Source organism: Aptenodytes forsteri, unplaced genomic scaffold (assembly GCF_000699145.1).
Source record: "Aptenodytes forsteri isolate BGI_AS27 unplaced genomic scaffold, ASM69914v1 Scaffold88, whole genome shotgun sequence".
NCBI lineage: Eukaryota > Metazoa > Chordata > Aves > Sphenisciformes > Spheniscidae > Aptenodytes > Aptenodytes forsteri.
The window spans coordinates 3,369,615-3,390,026 of record NW_008795948.1 but is presented as its reverse complement, the minus strand read 5'-3'; the positions used below and the strand labels follow the sequence as shown (position 1 = coordinate 3,390,026).

Genomic DNA, 20,412 nt, shown 5'->3' with positions numbered 1-20,412 from the left:
CCTACTGCAGATCCCCCTCACTGTCTCAAGTGGGAGCAGGTTCAGTGGTGCTGTACTGTCTGGGTGGCAGTAGTCCAATTCAGCAAGGACTCCTGCTGTGGCGCTATCACATTGTTAAGTTGGGGTAGTGGGTGGTTGAGCAGTCAGAAACCGACAAAGACAGTCCATCCTCTCGCAGAGAAACTTTATTGGATGAATATACAACTATGCAAAATGTTGCTGTGACACCTCTCCTGTGAGGACAGGCTGAAGAGAGTTGGGGTTGTTCAGCCTGGAGAAGAGAAGGCTCCGGGGAGACCTTATTGCAGCCTTTCAATACTTAAAGGGGGCTTATAAGAAAGATGGGGACAGACCTTTTAGCAGGGCCTGTTGCGACAGGACAAGGGGAAATGGTTTTAAACTAAAAGAGGGTAGATTCAGACTAGATATAAGGAAGAAATTTTTTACACTGAGGGTGGTGAAACACTGGCACAGGTTGCCCAGAGAGGTGGTGGATGCCCCATCCCTGGAAACATTCAAGGTCAGGCTGGACAGGGCTCTGAGCAACCTGATCTAGTTGAAGATGTCCCTGCTCATTGCAGGGGGGTTGGACTAGATGACCTTTAGAGGTCCCTTCCAACCCAAACCATTCCATGATTCTATGATTCTATAATTCTATGATGTATAGACCCTAATAACAAGATATCACCAAACCATGTGTAGGCATCCTTGGAGTTTGGCATCCTGGGAATGACATATTTCAGGATGTTCAGCTTCTCTTTATTCCACATTTTCCCAAGTTCTCTGCTCTGATCCCCTTCTATACTTTCTGCAGTTTTTTAAGATGGGTAACACCTCTGCTTACTTCTGTGGTTGTCCTTCCTCCCTGAGATGTCAAATTCCTTTCCTTACCTCATTGTGGGTTGTACTGCTTGTTCTACCTACCTACTGAAAAGACCAAGCAATTATGAAAAAGATTTTACAAAATAGTTACAATTTTAGAAAAGACTATATTGATACCTTGAAAAAATATTAGAACAAACAGTGCTTTCCACCTTATCAAAGTTTATTGCATCTGTAGGCAATTCCTTTCCATCCTTTTCTTGAAGCTCATGTATGAAAAGTATGATATGGCCATGGGACCATAATGAGGGTATGCTCAAGAAACACATATGCCACGGTGAATGGAATTGTAAGGTTTGGATTTTGTGCCAGAATTTCCATTTGGTGTTATTTAAAACTGCAGATCAAGGCTAGACTATGTCACCAGCCCTAAATGAGTGTATAGTCAAACTGTACAACGTTGTTCCATTATATCCTGGATCTTACGGAGCTGTTCCTTTAACAGGCATCTGAGGCCTGTGAAGAGATAAACAATGTTAAACTGGGCCGTCTCACACAACCTCACTTCAGGCATCCAACTTCAGAGCTTGGATTAGGAGTCTCAGTTTCTCATAAAGGCAGTGGAGCCATCTTCGTGCACACATGTGCCCTGACTCACCTTATGAAGACCCCATTGACTGACTCATTTGGACCTTCCACGGAAGGGAAGTTGAGTTTCAGTTGCACTTTGGGCTAAAAGTTTGCTCAGCATGTCATTCTTATAGGAATTGCTTCCACTACTCTGGGCTGCCCTCCCTGCAGAGTCCTCTCTTGCATGCACAAGGCAATTCCACTTTGCCAGAAAGTGGTCAAGAGCCTGGAGCCCTTTGAGATGACTTTTAAACTAACCTGGTCCGAAAGCATAAGCATTGAAATGAGGGATGTGAGAGGTAATTCTGAGGAAGCCACAGGAACAAGTAAAATAGAAGCAAAGTACATTGCTGGTGACAGTCCCTAGGGCTGAAGAAAGCCAGGGATAAATTGTGTCTCAGCCCAGGAAGGCTGATGCCTCCACAGCCTGGCACGTTAGTTATTCTGTACAGACCAGGAAGGCTGGAGCCTGCTCTCCAGTGAAAGGCGGTGGAGCGTCCTCCCCTGAGAGAAGGACAAAGCCATGAATTGAACAGATACATTGCAAGATCTGTGGTCTTTAACCACACTCTGGGGCAAGCAGGTATTGAGAGCCTCTCTCTCTCTTTTCCAACAGGTATCACCTCCACTTTCTGAACGCTTGATTTCAGCCAGGTCCTTATGGAGATCTCCTATCCAGGAGGGCTCATACTCGAGCTTTGTCAGGACACAGCCTATTAGCAAAATCCCAGATCAAGAGTTGAGCTTGAAGTGAGCATCCTTAAACTTTTGCGGTGCGTAGGTTTTGGCTGGGCTGTTACCACGATTACCTAGTGTGATGCTGTGCAGGATCCATATTCCTGGTTGGTTCATGTGCCAATGTTGCTGTTGTCCACAAGGCTTCATTTTCAGTGTAGTTAAACGAAGCCCGTAATGGAGTCTGCCCCAGAGCCCAGGGCACCATCAGCAGGCCTTGCATCTTTATTTTTCCAAGCAAACTTTTGTGTTTTCATCTCATTTGAACCTCCCGGAACAAAATCTCACTTTAAGTGAGTTACAGGTAAAGCAAGGGATGGGAGCTGCATATTTCAGCACAGTCCCTTCAGGAATAAAAGCAACAAACACAAAAATTGCCTAAGACCCTCTCATATGGGTGGCAGCAGCCAGTGTTCGCCAAGGAGAGGACATGGCCTTCAAGAAGCAGAGGCAGAGGAGGAGTACAGCAGTGACCATCCACCACACTGTGGTCCCTTTAAATCTTCTTCTCCACTTGGCAGCTCCAATTTTTCAGTGTTGCTATAGCAAATCTCCATGGCAATGACCCTAATCAGGGAAGGGGGGATGCAGGGGGGACGCATGCTCAGAGTGGCTGCTGGAGCCTCGCCTGCTCGCTACAGCTGCTCCAAGGGTCTGGCACACAGGCGAAGAGAAAGATCAGGTACTTGGCAAACTGGTCCTTGGGGTGCATCGCAAGCCCGTGGCGTGTCACTGCAGTGATGTGTGCGTGTGGGTTTGCGTGTACATGTGGGTCTGTGCTTATCACGTCTCATCCACTCCTTTGTGGGGAGCGTGCTGGGAGCATACTGCTGATTTTCACTATTTCTCCTCGTTTCAGGCAGGGAAGAAAGCTTGAATTATTGATAAGAGTAATGGCGTTGCTGTCTGTCTGGAGCGTGGTGCGTGTGGCGATCCCGTTCATCTCAGTGGTTGGCCTGCTAAGCGTGAGGCTTGTGGGGGCCGGCCAGGACTCTGGGAGTGTCATTCCTGCAGAAAGTATGTACCTGCCGTGCGCACTCATGCCCTCCCGCTGCACCGCGTCCTGCTTGCTTTCCTCCACTTAACCCACAGCAGCCACACAGACCTTAAGCTCCAGGGGGAACGTTGCATTGCCTGATTAGTGAGGAAGAAACGCTGAATTTGTAACATGTCAGCAAAGCACATGAAAACAGCGCTTATAAAAACAACAAGCAAGGAAAGGATTAATAAATTAAAGGAAAAAATACTAACTGAATACTATAATTTTAATTGGAGCTTGTTTAAAAGCTCTTTGGTTGTAGGTCTTTTAGATCTGCTTCTTGAGAGTTTTGTTTCCAGATTTGCCACAATACGTATGAAGTCCTTGCTAATCTGGATATTGTTAGGAGGAAATTTGTGTTTATTTCTGGTAGGGAGTTACATTTTGCTTATTTTAGTATTTGGTTGGAACAATAGCTCAAGTTCAACTTTCTTGTAACTACTATAGATTGACACAGGGGAAGTTGACCCAAACAGTGTATTTGTAAAACATATATAGATTTCTGAAATCCTACTGCTATTCTGCAAACCTAAAAAATAAATAAATATGACAGACTAGCTTGAGCACACTGTGGAGCTGGGAGCTCTTGAATTTGGATCACAGCTCTATATTAGCTTCCTCTGTCATTTTGAGCAAGTTTCTAGTTAAACTTTCTCAGCTCCAAAATGAGGCAATAGTTCAAAGATATTAGGGGATGGAGTCAATGTTCTCAGGGTATTTTGGTGACAGCGAGTGGGAAGTAGCTACTCATTAGAAACTTAAAATATCCTCTGGGGGGAAAAAAAGGAAAGTAATTGCATACAAACCAATCTCTAGTTCTTAATCATGCTTAGTTTGTATCACAGCTATCTTTTTACATGACTACCAAAATATTTGATACAAGACCTGATTTAGTCACTGCATTTTATTCTCCTATAATTCCATTGCTAGTTTTCAAATACACCTCTGTATATTTGTCTCTACAGGACTTAAATGCTGAATTCCCTTCTTTTTCCATTCTCTTCTTGTTTTATTAGTGCTAAGTTTTGGTCTGTTCTAAAACAGACCTCACCTCTATTTTGTGTGTCTGTTTTCCAGGCATTAATTAACTTTAATTAGTTTTGTGGCACGTAGTCCATTTTGTGTCCTCAAGGAGAAAATCATGTTTGAAAAATAAATTATATGTGCCCTTTGTGTGTCTATGTTAGCAGAGGCAAGTCAACAAATTTTTGGGAAAAAGTATATGGTGATTCCTTGTTCTGCTTGTGTAGTGGAAACTCCCATTTTATCTCTAGAACAAAACTCTTGGCCAGGGTCTCTGACGCCAATCTCAAGGAGTTATCTCATGGTTTTGATATCCTGTGGCCAGGCTACTAAGTCCCCTGAAGAGCCCTTGAGAAAGATTCCTTGTCTTGTCTTACTCCTGCATGTGAGAGTGAGGAATGAAGGGCGGGTCAGAGTGTTTCTGTGGCCAGTATTTCTGCAGAGACATGCTGCTCTGTCCTGAGTAATGGAGGCTGGTAGCATTGCTACGAACGCATAACGGTATTTATGTTGGAGGCCAGGCCAGGAGGAAGACTCTCAGCTGATCATGAATTGTAAATTGTTTTGTGCTGCTGCAGGGACAGAGTTTTAAAGCAACAAGGAACTTGGGATGCTCCTAATCAGCCACTTGTTCAGAGTGCTGCATAGCTGCTAAGTGCTCCGGGTACTTTCCTTTGCCCTTCAGGGCTCTTCCTGATAGTTAACCTGTGGAACTCCTCTCTTAGGACACTGTGGAAGCTAAAAGTTTGCATGGGATTGCAGAACTGATTGGGTAAATTCAAGGAAAAAAAAATCTTAGAAAGGGCTGTTAGATACAGCAGCAGTTATTCTGTCTCAGGAGCTGCCTCAGCATATTCCTGAGGCCTGGCAGGGTCGTTGGGGACACATCCCTCCATACTTGCCCTGTTCTTGTGCTCTTTCACGGGCATCCATTGTTGGCTGTGAAGGTCACATCTACAACCAGCGCCCATGGATGTTCCCTGGCATGGGGATATGACTGTACTAGTAACCTGCTAGGATGGTCCCTGGCACACTTTTGTCCATGACAGGAGGCCATTTGCCTATCTGGAAGACAGAGTTTACTGTTCCAGAGATGAGCTGTCCCATGCCAGCTGCTCTCAAAGTCTGGGAATGCTCCTAGACACATTTAATGTACTACAAGAGATGTAGCTCACGACAGACAGGACACTGGGCCAGCAGACCTTTGATGTGATCTAGTACAGACATTCCTGGATCTTTTTCTGCTTGATGTCAGCTATTTCTCATCAAGGAGTTGATCTTCCTGGGCACTGACCCATTCTCGGGGCAGCGCTACTGCAGCACATGTGCACAACTTCCTTATTGCTGGCACTTAAGTCCAAACTGTCAGCCCAGGTAAAATGGTGGCTGTGTGATCCTGCATGACCCAGGGAGAAAAAGGGGGCTCTAGTACACATTCTTGACAGGGATATATGATGTACATGGACCATACTAAGTGTCCTTCTGTAGGGCAGACCAGTGTGGTGCTCGATGCTTTTCTCTGTTCCCAGGTGTGCGGCATGGGACTGGGAATACGCCTTTAGCAGAAACAATCCCTCACAGACTGCACAGCACTACAGCCTCTCTCTCCTACTGGGTGGGAGGAATGTGTCCCTCCTGCAGTACCATGAGCAGGAGAGGGGCAGCAATGCTCTCGTGCAAGCGTGGGAGGTGCAGGAGTCACAGGAGAGAAGCATGAGAGTGAGTCAGAGTTCTTCTTAGCTTTGCAGAGAGATCCTGCCCTGTGTGTAGCACCGGTATCTGGCTTGGGGTATCATCACCTGCTCTCCATTTGGCATACTTTTCTGCCAGTCAGAGAGCCAGGCCCAGCTTTTTATGAATAATGCTAATTAGCAGTGATTATTCATGTCCTTATACTTTATACACAGCACTTTGCATATGCAAAAGACTGTTCAAATATGAAGTAGTGTTACTAATGTTTGCAGATTATTTTCTTTAAAGTTCAGGGCAATCCACTAAAAAAAATTGAGTAATTATTTCCCCAACGTCCCATTGCATTTATAGCCCAGATCACCCGCTGTGAAAGCTGAAATGTGGAATTTGAAGAACAGAAGCTGGTCAGTCTGTTTTCATTAGCCAAGGTGCATGAAATACAAAGAGTAAACGCCATGTGCATGTGAGGGAAAGTAAATTAGACTTCCACAGTGCTTTCAGTTCCAGTTTTTCACCAAGAAGAAGCCAAGAAGCATATTTTAAGCTCTCCTCCCCCACTTCTCCCCAAATACACAGAGACACATACAGTCTTCATGCTGACAGGACCCATTTAAAGAATTATAGCTGACTCTTGATAATTCTCATTATGTTAATCCACAAACCTGTTAAGTCTCCCTATGAATGATAGTCTGTTCCCAGCTGTCAGCAAGGAATTAATAGCACTTTGCTCTACTTTGCTATGATGTGACTTAAAGTTTGGTTTCACGAGTGCTTTAAGCTGATGTAAGCCTATGCTGCCTCTGCCCTTCTCCTCCCCATAACCTGGCCTCCTGTCCTTGCCCTATTTCTTGTTCTGGCCGCAGAACTTGGGCATTCAGGATCTGATCTGGAGAAAAAAAATCAGCGATCCAGCTGACCAAGCAATTGCATGGTCAATCCTGCTGTGAGCGAGGGAAGGTGTGGGAACACGTAGCCAAGGACAGAAAGCAGGGTGGGATTGCTCCTATTGGCAACAGCACGTATTTAGATTTGCTTAAAACCCTTGTGGAAACAGACCCTTAGACATCATTACTTTGGGGAAATGTCCATGGACATCCTACTGAAAATATTGTGAGCATGAAGAGAGAATGAGTCCAGCTTCTAGACAGGCCAGCTTACCAGCCCAGCTCTTCAGTCTGGAAAGGAGACACCGAGGCAGGGAATGATGGAGAGCAGCAAAGTCGTAAGTGGGACAAAGACGGTGAATATTTAATAACTATCTCTTCCAGTGCAAAAATTAGAGGCAGGAAATGAAACCAGCAGATGTTAACTTCAGAGCAGACAAGAATGGTATTTTGTTCACACAGTGAATAGCTGAGCTGTGGAACTCGTTGCCACAGGATGCTGTAGATGCCAAAAGTTTACATGGATTCAGGAAGCAACGGGGCAAATTAATGTGAGAAAAATTCATGGAGGGCTTATCAGATGTAGAAGCATGAGCCAGACTCAGGATATCCTCCAGCCTCTTAGTAGGCTAGAAGAACATTGCTATAGGCTTATTCTTATATCTTCCTTAAGTATCTGCTATTGGCTACTGCGAGAGTCTGGCTAGTATAATAGATTTAAAGCCTGGCTAGAGCCAGGACTTGGGCAGCTCTGCTGGTAAAAATCTGACTGTAGCTATAGGTTTTCCAGGTAGTGGGATATCGCCCCTATTTTATTTGCGGAACTGCCTTCAAGTTACTCTGTGCTAGTGCAAGGTGCTTGACGGAGAGATCAGCATTGCCCTAGTTCAGTCCCCAAAGTGCTGAACAGATGCGTGCTCCGCAGGGCTGCATGGGTGGAAGAGTTTATAGCCAGCCACCTCCCCAGCTGCTCGTCACCTCCTCCCAGGTACAGCTGTCCTCTCGTCTTCCAGTGGTGCTGCTTCCGTGAGTCCTCTCTGCGCCGCTGGAAGTCAAAATGATGTGTCCCATCCTGGGATATAGCTGGCTGGAGGAATCACACGAGCTCTCCCACTGCCAGTGCTGCAGGGCTGCTACCTCCCAGCAGGCAGGGGTGCTAACCCAGTGACAGCTGTGCCTGGAGAAGGACCCTCCACCAAGGAGGACAGCCCAGGAAACCATATTAGAGAGTGAATATCCCATTATGTGGTGGAACTGGCTGCATCTGCATTGTAGCTTTGAAGAGCAGTGCCCTGTTAGAAGCTTCGCATGTGCTGATCCTGCACAGGCAGGTGTCCTCTGCGTGACCACCATTTTCCTGCAGAAGCTGCTTTGATGCCAGGGCAGCTGCTTTCACAGGGGTGGCAGAACTGAAATAATCACTTGGCATGGTTGTGCCATTCCACTAGTATCTCCCTGTCCACATAGGAGCACTTGGCTGCCATAAATACCAGTGAATGATTCCACACAGCCATGGCCTTCATGAGGGCCTGGGAAGACTTCCTGGATGGCAGGCAGTGATTGACAATGGAATTCATGGTTCTTCTCAAAGATGCTTTCTCCACACTGCCGGAGCAGGAGACATTCATTTATGACCTGAAGTTTGTTTTTTCTCCATCAAGTTCTGATTTTGAGAACACTTTAGTGACAAGCACTTCAGGGTATGCAGCACTTCATTGAGGTGGAGCCAGGGCAGGGTGTTTTCTGAGAAGACCACAGCAAGAGGAGGGAGCAGGCCATGGCACCAAGTGAATGATGGATTTGCTGACAGCAGACTGAGGATGCAGGTTCTTTCTAAGGGCTCTGCTCCATGATCTGAAGTGAAAACAATTAAATTACTGAAATACTGAAAACAAGAGGGGGTTGAGCATCCTTAAAATGTGCTCATAACCATCCTGTTGCTACTCCTCTCAGACCTGAAGAGAATCTTTGTGAGTGATGCTGTTCTTATAGAGGTGGGGACTTTGCATCTCCCCACATCCCTAGAATTAAGTCCCTGGCTTGATCCCTGGGTCTCCCTGAGATGTCAACTGCGTGGAGGGGAGATGGAGGATGATGGGTGGGAGAGAAACACGTCCTGAACAGGTCAAAGCCCCTAAGAGGCTCGCTGGGGACTGAGAAGCACTCCGGCTGCTCCCTTCCATCAGGCCCAACTCAGAAGTGCATGTTGGCAGCAGAGTACCAGGTATGGGGTGCTGCAGTGCTGCATGGCAGCTCTCTGGCTCCAGGCAGCTCCCCAGCTATCTCAGCAGCAGCTCTGCACCCTCTTTGCTTTGTCAGAGCAGCACAAGTGGCTGCCAGTGGACAAGGATTTCAGCACCACCCCCCCCACATGGGGGCTCTGTGATCAATGTAAAATGCCCTCTCTCCCCATTCCCCCTGCATCTCCTCCAGTATCTGCAATTTCTTCTTCTGAAAACCCACACTTCATTAACTCTGTGACTGAACGAAAGGGCCTGAGATTAGTGCAGGATGAATCCTGGCAGAGCAGAAATGCCCAGGTCCAGAAGTGAGCCATTTTAGTTGTTATCAGGTCCCTTCCTCCTCCTCTTCTCTGCCTTTTCCCTGCCCTGCCCCTCTGTGCACGCACACTGGCACCAGCTGCGGAGCCAGTGGGATGCTTTGCATTCCTGGCAGAGAAAAAAATACAGCAGCAGGTGAAAGGAAGCAAATACAGATCTGGCACTCTCCCTTGCCAAGCCGCTCTGTAAGAGCTCCTGTAAAAACAGACCTGCCTGTCTGGTTTCTGAACCACTGCAAACTGCTATTTTCAGTCTATCAGTTGAGAATTAACCCATGTCTGAGAAGTGTTGAGGTTTTCCATTTTAAGGGGAGAAGCTGGGGGCTGAAGGCACACAGCACCAGGCAGAGTCAAGCCTGGGCTATGTTCAGAAAAGCACACACAGCAAAATGCTCTTGTGTTTTTGCTGGTCCTTAGACACTTGCACAAGGATAGATACAGTCCTGTCCACAGGCAGCCCTAACTTTGTACACATGCAGGTGTGGGTGCCTAGTAAAATGGGTTCTCTCCTGGCATTGCAAGGTCTCTGAGTAGTCTCTCTCTGTACTGCCACACTCCAGATTTCATGCTGTGACAGTGATGTCTTCTTCTGTACCTTTTTCCAGGTCGTCCCTGTGTTGACTGCCATGCGTTTGAGTTCATGCAGAGGGCGTTGCAGGATTTAAAGAAGACAGCATATAATCTAGACACACGGGTATGTGTTTCTATAGAAATGCTTTTACTTAGCCTTTATCTCTAAGTGGCCAGGTCTGCCTGTCTGTGTACAGCAGACATGACATCTCTGCTGACTCACTTCCATTTCAGCAAATAGGATTGTACCAAGTACAGATTATTTTTCACAGGCTGGAGAGGTTCATTAAAGATCATCTAGTCAGACTTCTTGCGTAACAGGCTTGAGAATTACCCAAGACAGTCCCTGCATCAAATAGAGAAGGAAAGAAGATGTATGAAGGGAGAGAAGAACAAGAAAGATGATTTACTCTTTATCGCACAACATTGCTTCTGAGCTGTAGACTGACTGTTCACTGGGCAGGAGCAGAAACTGAACTGGAGAGGAAGAAGGTGGCTGGCAGGGCTGGCAGAGGGGAAAGGGAAGCACGCATATTCCTTGCTCATGGATCAATACTCTGTGAAAAAGGGGGAAGTACATTTGCTTGGGTAGTTATCACAGCACACAGAGCATTTTGCAACTTTACATGCTGGTCTTGTGCTGCAGAGGTCCCAATGAACAAAAAATGAGGGTGTGTTAAATGCCCTGATTTTAGCAATGCGTGTGTACGTGGGTTCCTAAATATGCACAAACACTGACTGGGATAGGACTTACCACAGTGGTTCCCATGCTGTCTGAAGTTTGCAGGGGGCAGGAGGTCTCTCACCTCTAATAAAGCCCCCCTAGTGTATGTCTTGTGCTACCTCTCCTTCCCTAACAACTCCATTAACACTGGACATGACAGTAAAGCAACTTGTGGGGAGTGAAGCCAGATCGCAGCCACATCTCCCAGTTCCCTTAGGTGCCTGCTCAGTCCCTTTGGCCAGTGCTGTCTCTGTTGGTAGGTGAGAAGGGCTCCATGTTCCTTTAAAGTCATGCTCCGCTCAAATTGTCATTCACAGCAGTCAACCAGAGAGATGTAAATCAATTATGTGTCTCAAACTATAACACAGAAGGGCAATTACGTTGCTTTGCCTTTGGTTTCTTGTGACCTTGGGCAATCATGTAGGGCCCCACACAATAAGGTTGGAGTGACTTTAGCTTTCTTGAGCTATCAATAGCAAACTGATTAGGGCAGAACTCTGAGTGCAGTACAGGTTACATTGCAAAAGTTTCCCATGCACTAGCGTAATACTAAATAACTGTTAAGTGGTAGACTGTGAATAGAGGGGCTTTACCTCCAGCAGCTGTGCTGGGCTGTTCTGGTGCATAGCGGGGTTTCACCTGTTTGGATTAGGTTCAGCTGAAATGTTTTGTACCTATGCATGACACGGCAAGACCATGTACAATCGCAGCTATGTTGGTTCTTACACTGTCAACAGGCTTTACATGGGAAGTTAAAGGAGGTACTAAATTTCTGTCTAAGTTGCACTGGGAAAATTTTTTTGAATGCAATAGAGGCAGGAAAATTCCTTAATCCCACTTACAGAGATATTCAGACGCATCTGTGTTGGCTATTCTATTTGGAGGGTGGAGTGAGAATACAACCCATCAGAGAGCAAAGCTGTCTTGTAAGAGGCGAGGCAGAGTATAAAGGGAGAAGCCGGTCCCAGAGTACCACAAGATAAGCTTCTGTTTCTGTGAGGACCTGGACAGGCCTGAGATGCCAAGGCACGGATTCAGACAGCTCTTAGCCTTACAGAACAAGGGGCATAGGAACAGTGCATCACTAAAACAAACGTAACCAGTTATCTGCAACATCACTCACCCTTTGACAACTGTCAGAGTTTAATACTACTAGTAAAGAAAGGGTATATTACTGTCCATCTTTTCCAGCCTTTGGACTGAGACTCCAAAGGCCTTTCTGGAAGAGATGCTTTAGTTAAATACAAATTATTGAATGATGCAGAGATACTAAAGTGAAATGCAGTGGCCAGGGCCCTACAAATGGCACACTGTAGCCTTATATTCTCTGAAAGGTACAGCCTCCATATCCTTACTCAGCCGCTGGTGCCTGGCTTATGCTGACCAACTATAATTTCTCAAGTTTTACACACAAATAACTTCATTCAACAACTCCTGAGTCTTGAAAGTTGTTGTTACAAGGGCAAGCCCCATGCAGGGCTGTTCCTAACAGGGACTTCCTAAGCCAATGCCAATGGGGCCACAATTAAGTTTTGTAATTGATGCTTCTCTTTCATAGTCTTTCTGTTTACTGTTGAGTGCTCCCAGTTCTGCTCTTCCTGCCTGTAAATAGTCATGAGTGACGCCTAGGCAGGGTTTGTTCTAACAGTGACAGCTTGTTGGCATTACAGTGAAATCCAATAAGCCTGTTTGATGTTAAGATGATTCTATGATTTCTACTGGGCTCCCAACAATGAGAGCATTCACTCATCCAGGATTGCATTGTACAAGCGAGGAGCAGTGTTTAATAATGCCTGCCGTTGCACTAAGCCGATAAGTGAAAGCAGAAAAGGAAAGTGAACAAGTCCTCTTTAATGCAAAGGTGGATGACATAAGTTTGAGTTGAAAATGATAGAGGGCTGTGGAGGGGAGGGGAAAGCAGTTCTGAAACAGTCTCTCCCTGCAAAACCTTGCAGTCTGAGAACAAGAAATGAGTAGTAGAGAGTGGGAACTGCTGGGGGACAGAGGTACTGCTGGCCAAGCAAGGCAGAGCTTGGTGGAGCAGGTCCCCAGGTAGAAGTGCCCAGCTACTCCTTTGGAAACTCTGTGTCTTTGTTAATTAGCCCTTTGCTGTTTCTAATTTGTCAGGAGGCATCATGCCAGAGGAACACCAGCAGGCTGAAGACATTGTCCTGTTGTTTACAAGTGGTTTTCAACCTTTAATGGTTTTTTCCAGTGCAGATGGGAAACCCCTTCATGGCGAATTTAAGCCTGGTAACTTTTTTTCTCCTCAAGAAACTCTTCAAATTCAGTCTACAGATTACTTAAGGGACCACAGACCACAGGGTGAAAACCACAAGATACGCCTAGGAAGGGGTTTCTCTTCAGTCACAATTGTGCTTGCTAATGTGAGTTGCTTGCACCAACAATTTTATTTTGAGTCTTGCAAGAGACTCAGCTTTTGAAATTATGGTGCCATTTGAGAAATTCAGCCTTTGTTTCTCAAAGACTGAGACCAGGACCCACAAAAGATTTAAGTTATTTGATCACAATTAAATGAATGATACTTAAATATCTTTGAGGCTCTGAAGTTAATTTTTGTTCCTGGATACAGAGAAAAAAGCTTGGAAATGCTTTTCCACTAAGATGCTCCAAAAACAAGAGCAAGTAATTTTAAATGATTGTCATGGTTTAACCTCAGCCGGCAACTGAGCACCACACAGCTGCTCGCTCACTCCCCCCACCCCAGTGGGATGGGGGAGAGAATCAGAAGAGTAAAAGTGAGAAAACTCATGGGTTGAGATAGGAACAGTTTAATAATTGAAATAAAATTAATTAAAATAGTAGTAATAGTAATAGTAGTAATGGTAATAATAATAATAATAATAATAATAATAATAATAGAAGAATATACAAAGCAAGTGATGCATGATGCAATTGCTCACTAACCGCCAACCGATGCCCAGCCTGTCCCTGAGCAGCGATCACTGCCCACCGGCCAACTCCCCCCAGCTTTATATACTGAGCATGACGTCATATGGTATGGAATGTCCCTTTGGCCAGTTTGGGTCAGCTGTCCTGGCTGTGCCTCCTCCCAGCTTCTTGTGCACCTCCTTGCTTGCAGAGTATGGGAAGCTGAAAAGTCCTTGACTTAGTATAAACACTGCTTAGCCACAACTAAAACTTCAGTGTGTTATCAACATTGTTCTCATGCTAAACCCAAAACACAGCACTATGCCAGCTGCTAGGAAGAAAATTAACTCTATCCCAGCCAAAACCAGGACAATGATGTATATAGAGAATGGTTTTTAAGCTTTTGTTGGAGTTCTGGGGGCATGGCTCCAAATGGAGTTGATAATAAGGCAACTGTCAGTAAATTAACTCAGGTTAAAATAGGAGCCACAAACTCAAGTCTAGATCTGCCCTGAAAGATTATGAGTTTCAGACAACAAGGTTAGACTGACAGCTGGATTGAACTCAGTTATTCTAGAGAAACAGCAGTGTAACTGAGAGCACAACTGGCTCCTCAGCACGTGCTATCTGGCGCAATTAAATTATACAGTACTGAAGACATCGTCAACAGGAAGCCATCAATCACTGTGAAGGAATTAAAAACAGTGCAGTTGAAAGTGGAATTTTTCTCAGCATTTATAAAGGACACTTTAATAATTTTGACAGCCTACTCCCTAGAAGTTAACTGTGAAAATGAAAACATTTAAACTATAGAAATACTCTCCATGCACCTCAGTTCTGAATATACTTATTTCATCACTTTTTCTGGATGAAAACCAGCACTAATAACTATGATTTTTCACTCAGCAAAGCACCTTGACTACAGCTGTGTGGAGGGATTAGGTCTAATCAATTATATACTCTTCTAAAGTGATATATGCAGTTCTTTAATTTCATGGTTTTTTTCAGACAGAAACCCTCCTCCTGAGAGCGGAAAAGAGAGGCCTGTGTGATTGCTTTTGTGCAATACACTGAAACGAGCACTGGGATTTGGCCAATGGACATTTATTCATTTTTAAAATGCTGTTCAATAAATTACTGGAAGATACAGAGTGCAACCGCAAGGAAAACAATTTTTATCCAAACAGGTACAGCTCAGATCATTTTTGCTTTGATGTGTTTTATCAGTACTGTATGCGATATTGCATCTGCTGAAATGTCAACAGAAGAGACAGCACCAAAATCTCGCTCATGGGTTTTATGTGAGGATAGCATCTCGCTTTTCTGGTATTTCAAGCCAAAAATTGTCCCTGGACTCTCAGGCCAACCCCTCAGCACATGTCAATTGCCATAGATCTGTGAAAGTCAGTGAAGTCGAATTCTTTAATGTATTTATGGTAGAATGTGTCCCTCGCATGATAAGAAAGCTACTTTGCAATGATGCATAGCTAAACATTTACAAACAAGCAGTCATGGCTTTATATAGAAATTAATAGTTGTCACTGACTGCTTGGCAGTCCAAGGAAGGTATTTGTTCCCAATTGTATCAATAGTCCAGTGCACGGCAAACACAGTAATCTGTATCACAATTTTAATTTCTTCACAGCCACACAGTAGCTGTGATCTTTTTGGAGAGATTTATTAAGTATCTAATGTGATCAGTAACATTTGTAATCACATGAATACTGCCTGGCAATTGAACTGATTGCATCTGCCAAAATCTTCTGGAGAAGTGTCTTTCATTAAGCAAATCACATACTGGATTGAACCACTCAAACTGGCCTCTACAGAGAGTTTTGGCAGAAAGCCTACAAAATGCCTGTGTGCCCAGGAGTCTCTTGCAAACTGTATTTTGAGAAATATTTAAGTTCTACCAAAATGGTCCATAGCTCTTGCATGGACTTTACACTCCATAGCAGTGGGTTACAGTGCTGATACTATTAATATTCCTGCGGCAGTCAGTGTGAGACAAGAGAGAACAAAACAATTTAGGCAGTGTAGTAGTAGACAAGATTGCGCCTTGTTACTCTTTGAAAAAGAATAGCAAATCCTTTCTCGTTGTTTTCCTTTTTTCCTTTGTTTTGGGGAGGAGAGCAGAAAATGGCCCTGGTGGAAAGTTCTTGTAGATAATAACAACTTTTTCACAAGGCTTAAAATATCATCCCCAAAGTATAATTAATAGAGATTTGTATATCAGCTAGAGCATCTATGTACAGGCTAGAAACTTTTATACAAACAAGAGTATGGGAGCAGTGTCAACAACAGTGGTTTTCAAAGTCATTTTACCAATTCTTATTAATATGTCTGTCTTCCCGTAAGTGGCTGATATTTTGTGTCAGGCTGCTCAGTAAGTTATGACGGTAGCTATCTGTATGTTTCCAAACCGCTTTTCTCCCATTTTATCTACCACATGAGACACAGGGAAATAGGGAACTGTGACCCACTGCCAACTTATTATTTTGTGTGCAGTCATACTCAATAACACAAAGGAGTGTATTACCATATACTCTGCCAAAGTTGTTTGAAAGGCATGTGGTTCTCAGCAAGGAAAAGCTTCCTTGCACCTGCACTTCAAGTAGGAAATTTGCTTTGTCCTTTGTAGTATTCTAGAAAAACCCTTTATAGGTCATCAGGACCTAGTTTATATAGAAGAGAAGCAGCATGACACAGCAACACATTGCTTCTGGTAGCATTACACTCCGCTGTAACACTGGTAACTGACTGATGGGAAGCAATAGGGGTTCTTATCATAGACCACATTTTATTTTACAGATAAAACAATAGGTTTAACACAACTCCTTTGCAAAATACCAACCTTAGGTCACTTTACTCCCAGTTAGATTTGCACCAAAGTAATGCACAGATTTTGAGTCGGCTTTTTTCAGGAGATGGAGTTCCAGCACTGAACCTGTGAATTTTCCAGCACAGCTCACCTTTTCAGGGAGCAGCATGTCTATGGTTTTGTATTGCTGTTGTGCATGCTTATTCTGCTGGTACCTTAAAGAATCTTGCAAAGTCCTGTTAACAAGCACTGCTTTTTTGGCTGTGTTTTTATTTAGAAAAACGGTTGCTCACAGTTGAGTTTTGATATAGGCAGCTTGTTATGATGAAAAGGTGGAACGAATGACAAGTGGATGTTCTCTGACTCCCAAAGGGATCAGAGTGACGCTGCAACTTTACGGTTGTGATAGCAGTGATTATTCTGTATGTACTCCTCTTTGTCTATAATACAATACAATAAAAGGGCAAGATACATTATAGTATTTGGTGTGCTTTGTTACTGATTTGAAAAATGATAGTGCTTATGCATTAATAAATATCTGGTCTTTAATTAGGTGGAAAATCCACAGAGAAAAAATGCTATTTTGAATATGAAAATAAAATCTTGTTTTTCAGCTAAATTTATGAATGTATTCTTATTTGCTGAAGTAAAAAATCAAACTCACTCTTATTTGAAATTAAAAGTACTGCAATTATTTTTGTGAGCTTTTTTAAGGGTCCCATACTCTGTTCTTGGTGGTTGTGATAAAGCTCCTTATAATTGCTGGATGGCATGAAGAAAAAAAACTGAGCTAGATAGTTTTAATTTATTATTGCTCATGAAGTTAATTTAAATTCAGAACCCCCTTGAGTCTCCACTTACTAGGAGAAACTGTATTTTACAAAATGTTTCAATTGCAGGAGGCCTTAAAGCAGAAAGTCTGTTTTCCCACACAACACTTCCAGCACTGTTTTGCTGCGGAGCCAAGGCAGTTCTCATGACCTTTTGAAACGAAGCCGTGTCTTCTTTTCTTTCGGTGCAGCGCTGCTGCAGGCAGCCCTGGGCACATGGCATTTGTACACAAGGTGGAGTGCAAGCGGTAGGCTGTAAAGATGCAGAGCCAAGTCCTCCCTATAAGAGAAATGATGTAATCATGTTAGCGTGGTGCTATCTCTGGGTAGGCAAAGTGATGGATAAATCCTGGTAATGTTCTCCATACCTCCAGAGCTTCTCGTACCTGAGCTAATGCCTTCTTTGGGTGTAATTCTGTGTGCATTCTAAGTTAGTAATTTTGATCTGAGTCTCAGGACAACTCTCTGAAGACATGCCTCTGGATTTCATTCTGAAAAATGGGAACACAATTTATCTTGCTTGTAATGAAGATTCCTGTTAGGTAACACCAAAGCTAAGTGGTATTATTGCTAGCTGAATCTGGCTAGTGTATGGGCTGGTGTTCCTTGCCCATATTTTTGTGTGGAATACTCTGAAACCCCATGAAATACCCTCTCCAGATGGAAATCTCATATTTAGAAGTCAGTTATATCTTCGTACCCAGCACTTGTCTGTAGGTAACTCCTGGGTGACCTGAGCATCCCATATACATTCCCTATTTTCTAAGCAATAGTTATAAAGTGTGTAGGTAGTTCCCTTAAGAGTAGCCATGTGGTTTCTGCGCCCCCTCCTTCACCTGCCCCAGGCTGGTACCCAGAGACAAGACCTCCTCCTGCAGCAGTGGGACTTGTGGAGGGGGTGGATGCTGGCTGTTTGTTTGCTACTAGAAGACAGGTCTCACCCTGCTGAGAGAAAGCACTTGCTGTGCTGGAGGAGGCTAACAGGAATTCCAGTTTAGTTCAGAAGGAATTTAAAAGAAGAAAGGCTCTGAGGCTGTTGTGCCTTTCCCAAGGCAGAGAAGCACAAAGGATGTTTTTTCTTTGGAACTGGCACAAGGCAGAAAGTTTGCCTTTGCCTCTCTTGGCAGACAAGAAAGAAGACCCCCTTGCCTAAAACAATGTTCTGCTTAGTCTTTTGCTGGCCAGGACTCAGTGAGTGAGAGAAAAGGGGAGCAAGTGTGGAGGGCAAAAGAGATGCCTGCCTTCTGCTGCCTGGCTGAGTTCCTGGCAAATCAGTGCTCCTGACAGAGAAACCAGAGCTGCAGCCTCCTAAGGATTTATATGCTGTGCATGGTAAGCGGAGGCTGCAATAATTTTGAATGAGGGCAGTGCTGCACACAAAGCCAGCACAGCGGTATCAGGAACAGGATTTGAAATGAGAAGCACAGAGATGTTGTGTGCACTGATGCAAAAGAGAGGATTATTTTCCCCACTCTCATCAAGCATGGCATGTGAAATTTCCAAGCTTTCCAGAACCTGCTTTTGAGAGCTGTGCAATGAAATGCAGATGGAAGAGTTGGTTGAGAATAATCCCTGTGCTCCTCAGCTGGAGCTGTGCAGAACATGGAAAGTCTCGGGGAAGCTTTGTGCTGTGCTTGTTCCCAAAGAAAATATGGAAGAGCTGGAAGCATCTTTTGCAAACCGGTACTTGCCAATTTGAAAATTAAGGGGAAACTAATTTACAGGTGTTTTTACTAGCCAAGGAGAAAGGCAGTACTCACTTAAGGAGTGTTCTTGGCAGAAAAAGTTAAATAGAGGTGGAAAACTAATATCAATTGCAAAGACATATTGTATGTATAATATGTATATGTGTATAAAATATTTAGCCTTATTTATGCTCTTCAAACGTTTTGAAGAAATAACTTCTGACAGCAATGGATGAAGCAGGATGGGTCTGTCTGCTAAACTGCTGAAAAGACACCGTGATTTTCCAATTTCTGATTCTGGCTCTGCCTTGAACAGGCCTCGGGGCTCTGTTCAGAACATGCATTCAGCATCTCTGCATCTCCACACGGGCAGAGGAAGGAAAGAATTTCCCCCACACACGCTCATGACAATTTGTAGACTGCTGGAGAAGGATCCCACAATAGAAGAGCCTTTGGTCTAACCCAATGTGGACAAGCTTATGTGCTTATGTTATGTTCTCTATGTATATGGCTAGAAAAGAAGTTGGAGTTATTAACTTCCTTCCCTAAACTCCAGAAGGGAGGAATAAGACACACAAGGAGGCTGTTAGAAAACCACTTCATTATTCTCATCATTCTTGAGGAGACTGAAGCACATGGTAAACTTTACCAGAACCCACTTGCCTCAATCCTGTCTCACCCGCTCCATCCCTGAGCTGGGTGGCAAAGGGGAGACAATTGGATCCCTGAAACATGTAGTTCCAGTTGGCTGTTGAGCTCAAAGATGATGGAGAGGAAAAGCAAAAACAAAGGGGCCAGCTGCAACACAGAGCAGCCATCCATGATGGAGCTTTATACAGCAAGGAACCCCAAGTATCCACTTGCTCTGTCTGTGTGTAAACACAGCCCTGTCCCTAGCAGATAAAAAAGAATTATCACTGATGATGTTCATTAATGTCCATGAGTAAAGCTTCAGTTCACTACATCCATCATTATGTTTTCCATGCAATAGCTCTTTGCAGAAAAGTCTCCAGTAAATGATGGACCTTTTGTTCAGCCTGGCTTGTTTGAATGCATTCTTTGAACTCCATATGTTTCTGTTTATGCTGAAATCATTATCAGAGCTGTTTTCTCAACACTGTGGCCCAAATTCTACCCTTATATGCCTACATGGGATTCTTCATGAACTCACTGGGAACCACAAGAGGTGACTCAGGCCTGTTTCGCACTAACACAGTGCTTTGTTTACTCTGTGTGTGTCTAAAATAACTGCCTTTTGGATTTCCTACAGTTCCCTTACTGTATTGTAAAAGGTTTTCCTGGGGAGAGCAAAGCCCCTGTGCCCTATCCCTAGAAATACAGAACAGGGGACTGAGGGCTAAAGAAATTTGATCCTGTAAATTGTGTTTCTCAAGCTGATCACGAGTTGGCTTCAAGATTAAATGTTATCCATAGTTTAAGTACTGACCATATGAAATAACAAACAGAAGCCTAGCCTTTTTGTAGTGGTGCAGAAGGTATTTCAT

At 44.1% G+C, this 20,412-nt stretch overlaps 1 protein-coding gene across 1 annotated transcript; it reads left to right on the top strand.

Annotated features, from left to right (window-relative positions):
* Positions 1-1,126: 1,126 nt before the first annotated feature.
* CUNH4orf48 (chromosome unknown C4orf48 homolog) lies at positions 1,127-14,645 on the top strand. Its single transcript, XM_009285404.2, has 5 exons — positions 1,127-1,171; positions 2,709-2,869; positions 3,047-3,204; positions 9,991-10,079; positions 14,580-14,645. Exons 1-5 carry the CDS (start codon positions 1,127-1,129, stop codon positions 14,643-14,645), a joined length of 519 nt encoding a protein of 172 aa, XP_009283679.2.
* Positions 14,646-20,412: the final 5,767 nt, after the last annotated feature.

Excerpts from the sequence above, each read along its gene's own strand:
- CUNH4orf48 (XM_009285404.2), top strand. The coding sequence starts at position 1,127 with ATGAGGGTATGCTCAAGAAACACATATGCCACGGTGAATGGAATT. Across the intron at positions 3,205-9,990 it reads GAGTGTCATTCCTGCAGAAA|GTCGTCCCTGTGTTGACTGC; the intron begins GTATGTACCTGC and ends ACCTTTTTCCAG. Across the intron at positions 10,080-14,579 it reads CATATAATCTAGACACACGG|ACAGAAACCCTCCTCCTGAG; the intron begins GTATGTGTTTCT and ends GGTTTTTTTCAG.